The sequence below is a fragment of the Xenopus laevis genome, chromosome 7L (assembly GCF_017654675.1).
Source record: "Xenopus laevis strain J_2021 chromosome 7L, Xenopus_laevis_v10.1, whole genome shotgun sequence".
Taxonomy (NCBI): Eukaryota; Metazoa; Chordata; class Amphibia; order Anura; family Pipidae; genus Xenopus; species Xenopus laevis.
In genome coordinates, this window is record NC_054383.1 from 103839367 (window position 1) to 103855108 (window position 15742).

General features: G+C 39.7%; 1 protein-coding gene across 2 annotated transcripts in view; it reads right to left on the reverse strand.

Moving 5' to 3' along the window:
• The window catches only part of plekhg5.L (pleckstrin homology and RhoGEF domain containing G5 L homeolog), a 179894-nt gene that overhangs the window by 61573 nt on the left and 102579 nt on the right, over positions 1-15742 (reverse strand). For both annotated transcript variants that reach the window (XM_041569422.1, XM_018226132.2), the window contains 2 exons: positions 14604-14706; positions 6674-6734 (listed from right to left, as the gene is read on the reverse strand). In XM_041569422.1, coding sequence (XP_041425356.1) covers positions 6674-6734; positions 14604-14706 — 164 coding nt within the window. The remainder of the gene's footprint in view (positions 1-6673; positions 6735-14603; positions 14707-15742) is intronic.

Genomic DNA, 15742 nt, shown 5'->3' on the forward strand with positions numbered 1-15742 from the left:
GCCAGGACACTACTTCCTGCTTTTCAGCTCTCTAACTCTAAGTTAGTCAGCGACTTGAAGGGGGGCCACATGGGACATATCTGTTCAGTGAGTTTGTAATTGATCCTCAGCATTCAGCTCAGATTCAAAAGCAAACAGTTATGATCCATGTGCCCCCCTCAAGTCTCTGATTGGTTACTGCCTGGTTACCAATCAGTGGAAACCAGTGGTAACCAATCAGTGGAAAGTACTTCCTGCAAAGCACATTTTGCACATTTTAACTATTTACCCAGTTTTTATTTTTACTCTGAACTGTTCCTTTAAGAATTCATTTAGGAATAAGTGAAGAAACGTGGCATGCTTGTGCGCATCTATGCTGTGTTTGTCATATAAGTAAAGACAAGAGGTTAAAACACAAGTGTTTTAAACATAATTTGATAGAATTAGTATAATGTTAGACTGTGGTGATCTGTTTTGAGAATTAAGCAAGGTGTTTAAAAGCACTAAAATATATTCTGACAACTGAATAGAGTATTAGTGAATCTTAAGATGCTCATCTTTGAATTCCCTATTAGTATGGTGTAGAGAGTGATATTCTGAGCCAATTTGCAATTGGTTTTCAATTTTTATTATTTGGGGTTTTTTTTAGCTTTTTATACAGCAGCTTTCTAGTTTTCAATTGCAGCAATCTGGTTTCTAGGGTCCAAATTAACCTGAGCAAACATGCATTGATTTGAATAAGAGACTGATATAAAAATAGGAGAGGGCCTAAATAGAAGGAGGAGTAACTAAAAGTAACAATAACAATAAATTTGTGGCCCTACAGAGTATTTGTTTTTTAGATGCACAAGAAGCAGCATCAAAGTGCCGTGACCCACCGTGATTTTCGGCACCCCAGAGAACTGGGACACAAAATACCTTCTCCATTATACCAACAGGGGTGGTGGCTGTCCCAATTGATTGACTAAAAGATACTACACTTGATCTTAGCCAAAAGGTAGAGAAGCAAGACTGGAACTTGTAGTTGAATCATGGATAGAGGGCTGCAGATAGGCTGTAGGAAGGTAGTTTCTTGTGGGTTCAACCTGTCTTTCTATGAATGGCACAGCATATATTTTCATGTGAGAACAACTTGTATATCAGCATAAACAAAAGAAAAACAAGTGTCATAGGAAGACAGACAGTGGGACCCCATGCAAAACACTGTATTGTTCTGTAGTCAATGCAGGAGAGTGTAACAATGCACATACTCCAGACTCTGTGGCCCCGTTGATTTATTTCTGGCTGTGCCACCCAGTCTAATTTAAAGAACCCGGCTTCCTAATCTTAAATTAACTTGTTGCATGTGGTCTCTTTTGTGCTTCAATGATTTCAATTCACAAAGGGTCCATATACAATATATGGCTGAATTCTATTATCTGGGAATGTATATCACCAGACTATCTTAAAAAATGTCTATTATCGTCTACGAGGAACAACACAGCAAATAATAAAGTTGGCACATACAATAGAGTGCAGCACAAAATCTTAATAAAAAGTCGGCAATACACAGTGATACGCATAGAATAGGGGACGGCCTGGAGGCATGAAACTGCCAGCCATGGAAAGCAGGATCATGGGTATGTAAAAACAATAACAGAGACACCTGGAACATGGAACTTATTAAATAAAGAGGGAGTTTTAATTAATTATTCAGAATTGAGCAGTTCTGGATATTAGTCCACATCCAATGAAGTTGAAAATTGCAGAGTGAACAACATGAAAATCAGGAACTTAACTACAGAGGAAGCAGACCCTACAGCTGCAGAGGGGCCCAGGAGGTATTGGGGGCCACATGAAGCCCAAATAAAGAGCAATTGCAACATATATTTGTAAAACCTCTGGATATGTTGGGGGCCCTAAAATTTATTTGCTGTGGGGCCCAGTAACATCTAGTTATGCCACTAATGTAACTGCTGTGTTGGGTGGCAAGTACTGGGTGCCACAACTCCTTAATGTTGGTCCTGAATTTAAACTCTGAACCCATGTAGCCATGGAGAGTGCATGTTGCACAATAAGCACACAGCAAATTGTAGTAAGAAAAACAGATGCTACTTTATCCATAAATAGCTCATGAATCAATCACAAGACACTAGTGCTTTCCTTTAGCGCCTGTTTATGTACCTTAAGGCATTCCCAAGGTGAACATAATCTGCAGCAATGACGAAACTGATCCCACTAATCCATAACCACTAATTTACTTTTTTTAGGTGTTGACAAAATTTTAGCTTGTTCTTTTATATTGATTTTCAGAAAACCAACTTGCTGGCCATAAATTGTACAAAAGCATTAATCAGAATTTGAGCTTGAGTAGCCCCATAACTGAGGCAAGAAACATTGGAAGGCAATTACTGATTGTTAACTACCAAATCACTATTAATTGTGTTTTTTTTTTAATAAAATTGGCTAGGTGGATATGAAAAGAAAAAAGTCATGTTTCAAAAATTGCATTTCCCAAAGCAGAGGACTCCACGGGTGATTTTGGCGCGATCCAATGCGCTGTGCAAAAGCGCAGGTGTCAAGTTGGATGCGACGGAAATAAGGTAAGAGATGGAAATGCCGGATGAAGTTGCATCGTTCATCCAATGCAAGGAGACTGTCGGATGCAGACGCAGTGTGCAGCACCATTCGACGTTCCTGTTGCTTACCTTATTTCCATTGCATCCGACTTGAAGCCTGAGTTTTTGCGCAGCGTGTCACATCACACCGAAATTGCCCGTGGAGTTCCTCCCTATGAGTTAGTATACCATACTTAGGGGTAAATTTATTAAGGTTTGAATTATTTCCACGAAAAAGTATATCAGTTGTATTTTTTGGTCAAAACTCACATTTTCGGGTTACCAAAATAACTTGAATCGAATATCGAATCGAAAGTCATACAGATTGCTCTAAAGTTCTAATGTCTATAATTGTAATGCAACCTTCAAAGAGATAAAATCCAACAAAAATAATGTTGGAATAATGCTTCGGATTGCTGAAAGGAATTGTCTTTTCCCCACTTTGGTCTTTTATAAAAAAAACCAACGGATGGATTTTCCTATTTTAAACCCGCATATCGGAGTAATGGGGGGGAAAAGGGGGCAAAATGCCACAGAATTAGCCTTAATGGCACAGTCACCAACACCTTTGCCAGTTTTCCCTTTTTTAATAACATATTTTTGAAAAACACTCCCAGAAAAATTCTGTAAAAAGCAGTGTAACGGAAATTGCAGCATTACTGTATATAAAGCTGTGTATTTGTTCTTATCAGTGATTCATTGTGGTATGTACATTTATGCCCTTTCATATACAATTTTTTGTACTGTCTCAGACACTGTGTAACCCATTTAAGGCAACAACAAAAAAAGTTCAGGTGGCAGATCAATTTTAGCATGGTTTATACAACATTTTTCAAGTGGCTACTACACGAAATTTACAAAGAGCTACATTTGATTGCTACTTTTTTACAGGCAGTACGTGCTATGGCTATCTGATAATGTTTTTCTAACCTTATCCAGTGGTACTGTATATAATAAAGCACCTCAACACTGACAGATGTAATGATATTGATAAACTTCCTTTTCCATTTTCCCCACTGTATTCTTCTAATGGCAACTGTAAGAGATGAATGTAATGTTTCCTTTTGTATTGTTTCCCCTTGCTTATTATTTCACTGTGTTACTGACTCAGCTTGCAGATTTGCCACTTTTTGTTATTAGACATCTTTGTGCCCTTAAAGGAGAACTAAACCCTAAAAATGAATATGGCCAAAAATGCCATATTTTATATACTGAACTTATTGCACCAGCCTAATGTTTCAGCTTATCAATAGCAGAAATAATCCAGGACTTAAAACTTGTCACAAGGGGTCACCATCTTGGAAAGTTTCTACGACATTCACATACTCAGTGGGCTTGTGAGGCAACTTCGGGCGACTTCGGAAAACGAACCGCCGCGTGTGATTAGCGCCGGTGATTTTTCATTTTAGCCGGCGCAGAGTGAGGGAAGGCGTTTGGGGAGATTGGTTGCCGCAAAGACGAGGCGAATATCTGCCAGGCGACCAAATCTCCCCACATGCCCAGTGTGGCCTTACCCTAAAAGTTAAAAGCAGCATTTGCTTAACTCCTGGTTATTACTATTTAAACAATGTTGCAAAAGTCTTAGTTCCCCAGCAAATACAGGTCTGTTAATCAGCTGCCTTGTCTTACATTGTATCAACAGTCTGAGCCACAATGGCATAGCATACTAATGTATATTGTTATAACTAAGTTGCTTAGAATTATGTTTTCTTTTATTAGGCAAAGAATTAATTGGGTTGACATTCCCTTTAACATCCACATGTACTTTTGCAAAGAATTCTGATCAGTTGGACTGAGCAATTTTCATCTAGATAAATGCAATATGGCCATTAACATGCACAGGTATGGGATCCGTTATCCAAAAAGCTCAGAATTACAGGAAGATCATCTCCCATTAAAGGAGGACTAAACCCCCCCAGCGATGTTAAGTCCCCACTATGCTCCCTTGCTGCTTCCTACCTGCACAGTATTACCCCAGAATTCTGCCCCCCTCTTGAAATAGTGACCACACATGTTGAGTGAGAGCAGCAGAGTTCACGGGCGCCATCTTCTTCTCTTCAGTAATCTTCATGTCTTCTTCCAGCGGTTCAGCAATTTCCGCCACTTTCAGCGCATGCACAGTTGTCGCAAACTGGAAGATACCTCCAACTGTGCATGCACCATTACGCCGATCACTTCATGAAGATTACTGAAGAGAAGAAGATGGCATCTGTGGGCTTTGTTGTGCTCACTCTGCATGTGCGGTCGCTATTTCTATAGGGGACAGAATTCAGAGGTAAGACTGTGCAGGGGGGAGGCAGGAAGGGGGGCCAATGAAGGGGGGACAGTGGGGACTTAACATTGCGGGGAATTTAGTTCTCCTTTAACTCCATTTCAATCAAATAATTGAAAATTCCCTTTTCTTTCCCTTTTGCCTCCAAGCCAGGAATTTATAAATAAGCTCTTGCAGTGGCATAACTACAGATGCGGGGGGCCATCCTGCAAAAAAATCTTAAGAGGGGCCTAGCGCACTCCGATCCCCATCCTCTCGCCTACTTTCCACCTCCGCCCACTTCCCACCCTGACTCTGGCCATTCCCCATTCAGACTCCAGCAACTCCCCACACAGACCCTGGCCAGTATCCGCCCTGTGCCAACGCACTCTGCTTCCCCACTGCAAGTAAGACATCGGCTGGAGATAGGGTTGCCACTCGGCCGGTATTTTATCGGCCTAGCCGGTAAAACAGCCGCCAAGGCCGGGGCCAGTATTACAAATCCCTAACTAAAGCCCTTGGCCCAGCCCAATCTGCTCAAAACATACCTTTTTTTCGCCGCCTGGCCAATCGCACGGTGCGTCCCTGCCCCCTTTGTCATCATACCCGCCCCTTTTGATGTCACATCCTGCCCCCTTTCCCATCAAGCCCCACCCCTTTTTACCTCCCCCAGCACCGGCCGGTGCAAATTTTACCGAAAGGTGGCAACCCTAGCTGGAGAAGGGGAGGGTGCTCTTTTTAGCTATAGAGGAAGCAGACCCTCTGCTTCCTCTATAATTACACGATACTAGAGCCATGAGCCAAAACTTAAATTTGAAAATAGTTGGGGAGCAAAACAAGCATTACGATTTTACCTGGTTGGTAACCTAAAGGAAACTGCAACCAGAACTTGCCTTCAAAACATAAATTCAAAAATAAGCACCTGCTCTGAGGCCATTGGGAGCAACATGTTGCACATAAGCCACTGGTTGGGGATTATTACTCTAGAGGGCCCATCTGGGTACTGACTGACAAGTTGCTTTATATAATATGTCTTATATAGTTTAGATGGTCCTAACATGGTTTTTTTGAGGGGACCAATATCTTCTTGTTCCACCACTGTGTTCTAGTTCTGTACAGCTTCCTTTAATAGGATGAACAACTACTTTTTGACAACCTTTGCATTAACTGCCAAAATGATAACCCTCTGAAAGCAAGGCCACCCCAGTTATCATTAAAAATCAAGGGAGCACATATACTTTCCTATAGTCTATACTCACTGCAGTCCTGGGTTTAACATTGTATACTTCAGGGAAAGCATGAAAGATAAGATATAACATATCCATAGACTACGGCTGAACTGTAACTTGCTGCCTGCATTATAAATTTGTCATACAAACACAAACATTTTGTACTAAAGGCAAGGTGTGGCCACTATGGGCATCACCATGAAACTAAGCATACACCAGAGCAATAGGAGCTCAGGTGTAAAATATGTGTTGTGCAGCTGAGGCCTGTCAGTGTTTTCACCCCTGAGAATAAACTGTAACATTGTTACCTTCTTATTATTGTTTCTGGAGTTCGTTCTGGAAAGGAATGGGTTACACGGGTTAAGGCAAAAGAAAGTCATGTACAGTTCTGTATGTGCTGCTTAATGCAAATCTTGCCAAAATATATGTATATTAAATCCATCTTACGATTTATGCTGGTCTTGAAAGAAATGTTTTGGTTATGTTTTGTTTCACTAAAAAACCCACAGCTGCATGTTCCACCCCTGGGAGGAAATAGGAATTACACACTCAAGGCAGCCATGTAAAAAGATATTCTGGTCATTAAAGAACTTTGCCGGGTTTTTTTTCCTACTTACATCTGTGTGCCTTCTCCTGGTTTTCTTCTTGCTTAATTTCAGGCCTGCAGCTTTTTTGTCCCTGCAGGATAGAAAGTGAAAAGGGGGAAAAAAATAATGTATTAGTGAAGGAAAGCTGAAGTGACACATCAAAGGGTGTGAGGGAGTATCAGTGAATCATGCAACAGGCTGGATCCCAGAGACGCCAAATCTGTTCCCTGGAGGGATGGGACAGTAAAAGAGCAACCCCTTCCTGCCTTACTACAGGGCTGAAATTAAATATATTTAATTATAAAAAGACATTTGACTGCATTAAGGGACAGTGGAACTTGGGTTTTGATTGATAGATTAAGAATCAATGCATAGGTTAAAGGGGTAGGTCACCTTTACGTTAACTTTTAATTTGTTATTTTTCAACGTTTTTGAATTATTTGCCTTTTTCTTCTGACTCTTTGCAGCTTTCAAATGGGGTTTGCTGACCCCATCTAAACAGCAAATGCTCTGTAAGGCTACTAAATGTATTATTAATGCTAATTTTTATTACTCATCTTCCTGTTCAGGCCCACTCTTATTCGTATTCCAGTCTGTTATTCAAATCAATGCATGGTTGCTAGGGTAATTTGAACCCTAGCAACCAGACTGCTGAACCTGCAAATGGGAGAGCTGCTGCATAAAAAGCCAAATAACTCAAGAAACAAAAATAATTAGCAAAAAATTAAAACTAATTGCAAATCAGAATATTACTTTCTGCATCATACTAAATGTTAATTTGATGGCGAACAACCCCTTTAAGAATCACTGAGCTATACCTTTTCTTCTTAGGGGACCTACAGTAAATTGTGCAGAATCAACTTTGTGACCTATAAATTTGTTTATAGCCATATATTTGCCTTAATCTTGTTAATAAGGGCAGCATAAAGGGGACCCATGAAACATACCTCCCAACATTTTGTGAATAAAAAGAGCGACACATCGCATCGACAATTTTGACCACGCCTATTTTTGTGGCCACACCCCCTAATTACCATGTTAATTTTACAAAATTTGGCTGAGTCTGAACATATTTTTTTGTGATTTTATTCAGTTATTACAGTTTTACTAATGAAGGTGAATTGCTCTTTAAACTGAGTCTAACTTCTCCCAAAAGACCTCTTATCTTACTGTATATTGTTACATTTACTTATTTGCTTATCTCAAAATTGTTACAAAAGTATCTTATCTGCAGCTGTGGCTGTTCTGGGCACTCTTCTATAAGCTAGAAGCTCTTCAATTAAGTTAGAAGCTTTGTTTCTTTTTCTGGCTGTTCAGTGCAGAGAAAATCGGGACTTTCCAGTACAAATGAGGGACTGTGGGTTGAGCTGTCAAAATCGGGACTGTACCGCTGAAAAAGGAACAGTTGGGAGGTATGCCATGAAGGCCGGGCCCAACGGGTTTTTTCCCAGTGTCCCACTAGCATCTTGGATCTTGGAGGCCCAACCTAAACAGCTCAAGGGCTATTTTTTTGGGTCCCAATACAAAGAGTAAAAAATCCCTTGTTGAGTTAGACAAAAAATAGTATTGAGAGCAGTAAAAAAAACCCTCTCTGAGAGAGCTAATGCTGCAGCCTGTGTGCTAGTATAAATATGCTGCTTAGTCTCTGTACCCACAATCATTTGCGGCAGCAATGGCAGTTGTATCTGTTCCATGCATGGCAATGCACGTGTTAATTGATTTCATTCTGCACTTCAGGTCTGTACTTACACACGCCAACACAGAACACAGAGAGGCCTTAAGCTATATTCTCAGCATTAGTGTCTGCGGTACAGAGCCACAGCGCAATGCCCTGGAATGTATAAAACTGCTTCACACGGCAACACACACTTGTAGCTGCCCATTGATTCACAGCCTTAAAGGGGGTGTTCTCTCCTTTAGTACAATGTAGAGACAATTAATATGTGAGACAATTTCAGTTGGTCTCCATTTTTATCAAATTAAGAGACTGGAAAATGAATAGGAAGGGGGCTGAATAGAAAGAGGATTCAAAAATAGCAATAACAATACATTTGGAGCCCTTCAGAGCATTTGATTTTTAGATGGGGTCAGTGACCCCCATTTGAACACTGGAAAGAGTAAAAAGAAAAAGGCAAATAGTTAAAAACTATAAAAAAAATAAATAATGAAGACCAAATGAAAAGTTGCTTACAATTAGCCGTTCTATAACATACTAAAAGTTATCTTAAAGGTGAACCGCAGCAACACTGCAAACTTAGTGCTTCTGTAAAAGTGAGTTTATGTCCAACCTGTGGCTAGCCAGGCGGCTACTGAACGGCAACACCCTGAGCATCAAAAACAAAATAATATCAAGCAGGATTTCATCCTTAAAGGGAAAGTTACTAACCAAACAGCAAATACAGTGCAACTTAAGTGCAGGCGCTGGCTCATAAAAATACAGAAACCTGCAGGACAGGGTGCAAAGTGCAAAAAGCACACACAAACTGGTGTTTATTTTTTTATTTTCTAAAGTGTAGAAAGGAAACTGAAACAGTAATGTGGTTACTACAGTCCCACTTTCCCTGGCAAACAGGCAATGGAGTGTTAGACTGGAATATTAATAAAAGAGGAGTTAAAGAGATAGCTAAAAACAATCAATACAAATAAAAACAAAATCTAACCACAGGATTAATCTGATTTCAGGTTGCTGGGGTCATGTAGGCAAAATTGCAACTCAAACTGTTTGAAATCCACACACAAAAAAAGATGACATTTGCCTTTCGCTGCCTACACCATTCTAAATGTTTATTATAAGTAGGGATACACTATTTTGGATATGGCCGAACCCACAAATCTTTCGCCAAATATTCGGGCGAATACCGAACCGAATCGGAATCCTAATTTGCATATGCAAATTAGGGGTGGGAAGGGTAAAAAAATTTTTACTTCCTTTAAGTCACGCGATTTCCCTTCCCGCCCATAATTTGCATATGCAAATTAGGATTCCGATTCAGTTCGCCCGGGAAGAAGGATTCGGCTGAATCTGAATCCTGCTGAAAAAGGCCGGATCCCAAACCGAATCCTGAATTCGGTGCATCCCTAATTATAAGGTGAACATGTAATGCAGCAGGTTGTACAGCATCAGTAATAACATCATGAGAAGCCTGTCTCCTGTTTGCTTAACAAAGCAATTGTTTAGGGCAGGAATGACAACTGTATTCATACACCTTTTCTTCTTGGTATAGCTTTCCTTAAAGTGATATTTAACAGCTATTTTTTATGCAGCTATGTACAACATTTTCAGTAACGTCCGCTGTCCTCAATCTCTTTTTTACTGCTCTTATGGTATAACTCAGAATACATCAGACCCTACAATCAGTCTGGGCCCAGCAAGTACTGTACAGGTATGGAATCCATTGTTCATAAAACCTGTTGTCCACTAGTAAGCTCCAAATTACAGAAAGGCCATCTCCCACAGACTCCATTTTACCCAAATAATCCAAATTTTTATATATGATTACCTTCTTATCTGTAATAAAAAAAACCAGTACCTCGATCTTGATCCAAATCTTTATTGGGTTTATTTAATGTTTACATCATTTTCTATTAGACTTAAGGCATGAAGCTCCAAAATAACAGATTCATTCTGGATAACAGATCCCATACCTATAGTAGTTTTCTTTAGCTAACTAGGAAATTTAAATTAGAAAAGCAATGCCCATCATCACATGCCAACTGCTTCTAGAAATATCTAGTGCACCGTAACAGTGATTGCTGCACACATAGGGTTAAGGTCTCCTACAAAGCTAAATTTTCTAACCAGTTTCATGGGTAGCTCCATCCCTGGGATCATGTGCGCCTGTGAAGGGTAACTCTCCCTTTGTGTTTGCAGCTGGGAGTGCCAGGGAATTCAGTTGTGGTCAGGATCTAACACACCCTGTGCATCAGCAAGTGCAGGAAGTGGGAGAGAACAGATTTGTCAGAATGCCGTCTGGTAACGGGGAGCTGGGCAAGGTTGGAAAAACAATTCCAGGCTTCCAAAAACAATATAAGGTACATTACAGGCAACACTGCTGGAAGGAACACAACTTTCTTTTCAAACAAAACCCTCCCATGATACATACTGTACACTGACTTCACTGTCTGCTGGCGATGCTTATCTCTTGCACCCAACACCCATGTGTAAATTGGCAAAAGAGAACAAGTGACGCAGGAATTTCCTATAAAAATTACTTATCACATGTTAGCAAATGTCATTTATATTTAACAATGTCACCCCCTAGCTTAACTGGGTCATCTGTGTGCCTATATTTTGGCTTAGCAAATTGTAATATTTTAGAGGTGAAGGTCTATTTATTTATAGTTCAGTCCCCCATTTATGGTCCACCATTAATTCTAATAATATAAGAATTTAAATAGCCGTATCTCGCTGTCATTGTCTGTAAGCTAATGCCACACCAGGCTGTTTCTCTGTCTGCATATAGATGCGGAGAAAAAGCCAAGCACCTAACATCGGCTGGTGTAAGTGCACTGGCAGACATGGAGCTATTCCTGTTATTATACTCGTATCACAGAGCAGAAGGGAGTGTGCCAGCTCTCTGCCTATATTTACTGAATATGCAGGCAAAGAAACAACCTGGGTTCCTTAAGATAAAGTCAGACTCTACATTGCCTCTGCGGGCTCAAGTATGCAGAAATTCATGCCACCTGCCCATTAACAGGGGGACACCATTGATTTCACTGCACGCACATGGGGTGGTAGTGGCCAGTATTGTTTATCTCTTTCTGGGGGAGGCAGGAGAGCAACCCCATAGTTTGGAACATCTACTTTAGGGGCATTGCCTAGGAAAAAGTATAAGTTGACTTAAGAATCCTATATGAATTTTTAAGCACAGCTATTTAAATATGTCTAGCTTCAAGTAATTACACTCCTGTATCAAGATGGGGTTACAGATATACAAAAAAAATACTAGACAAATGTAATGCAAAGATCTCTGCACCCCAACCCTTGTGAAGTGCAAATTGTCCTCTATGTCTGCTGCAGGACAGAAAACATGGTACAGGTGTTTGGTGTTGGGCAGGTACTTAAATTAAAGCCAACAATTTACTTTCTGGCACTTATTGTACTCTTTACCATGGTTATAGAAAATCATGAAGTTGGCAGGATGATTACTAATATTGCAGTTTGCAGTGATGTGCCTGCTGTCACTGTTACATGTGAGATTTTACCATGAGAAACAGTCCAAGACCCAAAATTGGGGTCTCATGTTCCTTAAAGTGGATTCTGTGATCCCCTTTACTACAGTGAAATGTGCTGCTATAATAGACAACAATGACTAAAATAGTTGCATACTAAATGTTAGGAATTCCTGCCCTAAAGGTACATGATTAATAATCTGTACATATTCAGTATCCTTATGTGTTCCCCAAACAAACTGCCCCAGTGGTAGCTAGTCTCCCCGCAGTCACGGATGTTGCACAATTTACATTGTATATTTCATGGACTTTCCTTAACCTTCCCCCCCTCCTAATTTATGAAACACATTAAGCAGAAATGCTACAGAAGTGCTACATGCCTGACCTCTTTTACTATCCCAAATCCACTTGTTGCTAAGTAGGACAGGGTCGTCACCCCTTTAAAAAAACGGTTTCAGGAAAAACACAGGCATTAAGGAGGCACATTTTTTACGAGCAGGGGACACCATCTGTTTTTCCCGTCAGAATAAAAGCACAAACCATGTTCCTGCACCGACACATAAAATATTTTATCGGAAAGATCCTTAAAGGGAATACAAAATAAATAAATGAAGAAATGAGAGCCAGAAGGCAGAAAGACAGTGGGAAATGCTGACGGTTAGGAATGAAACAATCATTTTTATAGAGTCTCTTAAATGCCTTCAAGGGGGAAAGGTGCAACGTACTATGTTTTTGCCCACAATGCATCTTGTTGCCTTGACGAAAGGTGCATGCTGTTGCAAGGAGCAATTCTGCATATATCACATATACCCTGCATTATAGGGGTGGCTCATCTTTAAGTTAACTTTTAGGGACAGATTTATCAAGGGTCGAAGTGAATTCGAGGGAATTTTCGAGGTTACAAAAAAAATCGAAATCCAAAGTAATTTTTGAAAAACTTCGACCATCGAATAGTATACTACGACTTCGAATTTACTTCGACTTCGATTCAAAGTAAAAATCGTTCGACTATTCGACCATTCGATAATCAAAGAACTGTCTCTTTAAAAAAATGTCGACTTCAATACTTCGCCAACTTAAACCTGCCGAAGTGCTATGTTAGCCTATGGGGACCTTCCAGAGCAAGTTTTTTATATTCGAAGGAAAATCGTATGATCGTATGATAAAATCGTACGATCATATGATAAAATTGTTCGAATCGTACAATTCGAAGTACGATCAGAGTAGGATTGTACGATCGTACTACGATCGGAATACGATAGTACGATGAATAAAATCCTCCAACTTCTAATTCGAATGTCGGAGGATTCTATTCGATGGTTGAATTTCGAAGTATTTTCCACCTCGAAATTCGACCCTTCATATATCTGCCCCTTACTGTCTTATAGAATGTCCAATTGTAAGCAACTTTTCACTTGGTCTTCATTATTTTTTTATTGTTTTTTAATTATTTACCTTCTTCTTCTGACTTTTTTCATCTTTCAAATGGGGGTCACTGACCTCATCTAAAAAACAAATGCTCTTCAAGGCTACCAATGTATTGTTATTGCTACTTTTTATTCCTCGCCTTTCTAATCAGGCCCTCTACTATTCATATTCCTATCTCTTATTCAAATCAATGGTTGCTATATAATTTGACCCTAGCAACCAGATTGCTGAAACTGCAAACTGGAGAGGTGCTATATAAAGAGCTAAATAACTCATAACCCACAAATCACAACAAATAGACATTTTAAAAAAATATTCTTCTCTATAGGAATACATTACATGGATGGGTGCTAGTCCCTACAGGGCACAACATACGACACAGCTGGGGATATTTTATTGGTATACATTTTTATATTGTGCCATTGACATATTTGGCAGTAGGAATAAAACACTATCCCTGTGCACTTCTCACACACAAGGAATGGCAGCGAGCACATCTGAATGCAATCTCCCAATCAATTTTCACGCCAGTCCAAATGGTCCTTGTAAAGTGAAGCCAGTGGAAGGTTGATGCGCTATAACTGTAAAAGCTTTTCTTTGAGGAGTGCCAAGATTTTTTTTTGTTTTATGGGATAGCCATTAGACATGGAAGGGAATCCTGTCCAGGAAGTGAAACCACAGGTTTGAATACACTGAATTGCAGTGTGATAGTAAAAAAAGATTAGGCTGCGGGCAGTTTAAATATCAGGGGTAACAGGACTGTCTGCCTGGGTCTCCAGAGAAACATTACAACTGGAAGGGGGTCGCAGCAGTCTGAGCTTTGTCCCTTTGACATATTTTTCTGGCTGGTGGAAAAACAGGAATTTATTTTCAGGAGGACAAAGAATTACTCAAGGCAACTTCATCAAATCTGCTACTTCTGTATATGCCCTCCCGATAAGGCTTAATGATTTTTGAAGTGACAGTGATATCAACTAATGTACTATCAGCATATGACCAGCTAATGGGCCAGTAGGGTTAGTTCTGACCCAGGTCATGGGAAATTGACCTATAGTCCAATACATAGTGTAGCTATTTAAGCTTAGTGTCCGTACCAGCACCTTCATGTACAGCCAGTCTGTGTCAGGCAGGGATGTCTGACACGCTGCAACTTGGCAGTGAAGGAGTGTGACCACATTTTTCAATAAAAAGCAGGAGATCTTTAAAACCACTAAAGCAATTAACTTGGTAGACAGTGTAATTGCTGCTCTAGACTGTAATGTGCTCTGAGCACCAAGTTATGCATTAATGATACCTCTTTGTTGCAGCCCTTATAAAACTAAATAGTGACATTTGTGCTGATATGTGGAATGTTTACCCTTTTCCATCCATGAATTCCTCATCATCTTCCTCAACATCGGATGCAGGACTGGTACGTGGTGGACATGACCTAGTGGAGACGTTGCGGGCTAGAATCGAACCTACGATAAAACACACCGACATTTCTCAACAACTTGAATAGAGAAACTATACAGTTATTTGCATATACAGGTATAGGATCTGTTATCCGGAAACCCCTTAATCAGAAATCTCCAACTCATGGTCTTCTTTTTCTTTATAAAAATAAAACAGTAGCTTGTACTTGATCCCAACTAAGATGTAATTAATCCTTATTGGAAGCAAAACCAGAATATTAGGATTATTTACTGTTTACATGATTTTCAAGTAGATTTAAGGTATGAAGATACAAATTATGGAAAGATCCATTATCCAGAAAACCCAAAGAAGTCTCCTTACAACCCTCTAGGGACCAAGAACTTTCATCATAAACCACTCTGTGGCCAGGCTTTATAGGGCTGGTTCACCTTTACTTTTTTTACCTTTTAGTATGTTATAGAATGGCTAATTATGATAAACTTTTCAATTGTACTTTATTTTAAATTTTTTAGTTTTTGAATAATTCACCTTCTCCGCTTTCCATCTTTCAAATGAGGGTTAGTGATGGGCGAATTTGGGGCGTTTCGCTTCGCTGAAAAATTCATGAATTTCCCGTGACGGGATCTCACGTCTCATTTTTTTTTTACGCTGCCGAATTTTCGCGGCGGTTTCACTAATTTATTTTCCAGTGGCGAATCGCAGGAATTGGCAGCAAATTTGCGCCTGCCGAATAAATTCGCCCATCACTAATGAGGGTCACTGACCCCACCCAAGCCTCTGTAAGGCTACAAATGTATTGTTATTGCTACTTTTTATTACTTATTTTTCTATTCAGGCCCTCTCCTAGTCATATTATTGTCTCTTATTCAAATCAATGCTTGGTTGCTAAGATAATATTGGCCCAGCAACCAGATTCCTGAAATTGCAAACTGGAAAGCTGCTGAATAAAAAACTAAATAACTCAATAAAAACTACAAATAATAACAATGAAAACCAACTGCAAATTGTCTCAGAATATCATTCACTACATCATATTCAAAGTTAATATAAAAGTGAACAACCCCTTTTGAAAATCAATAC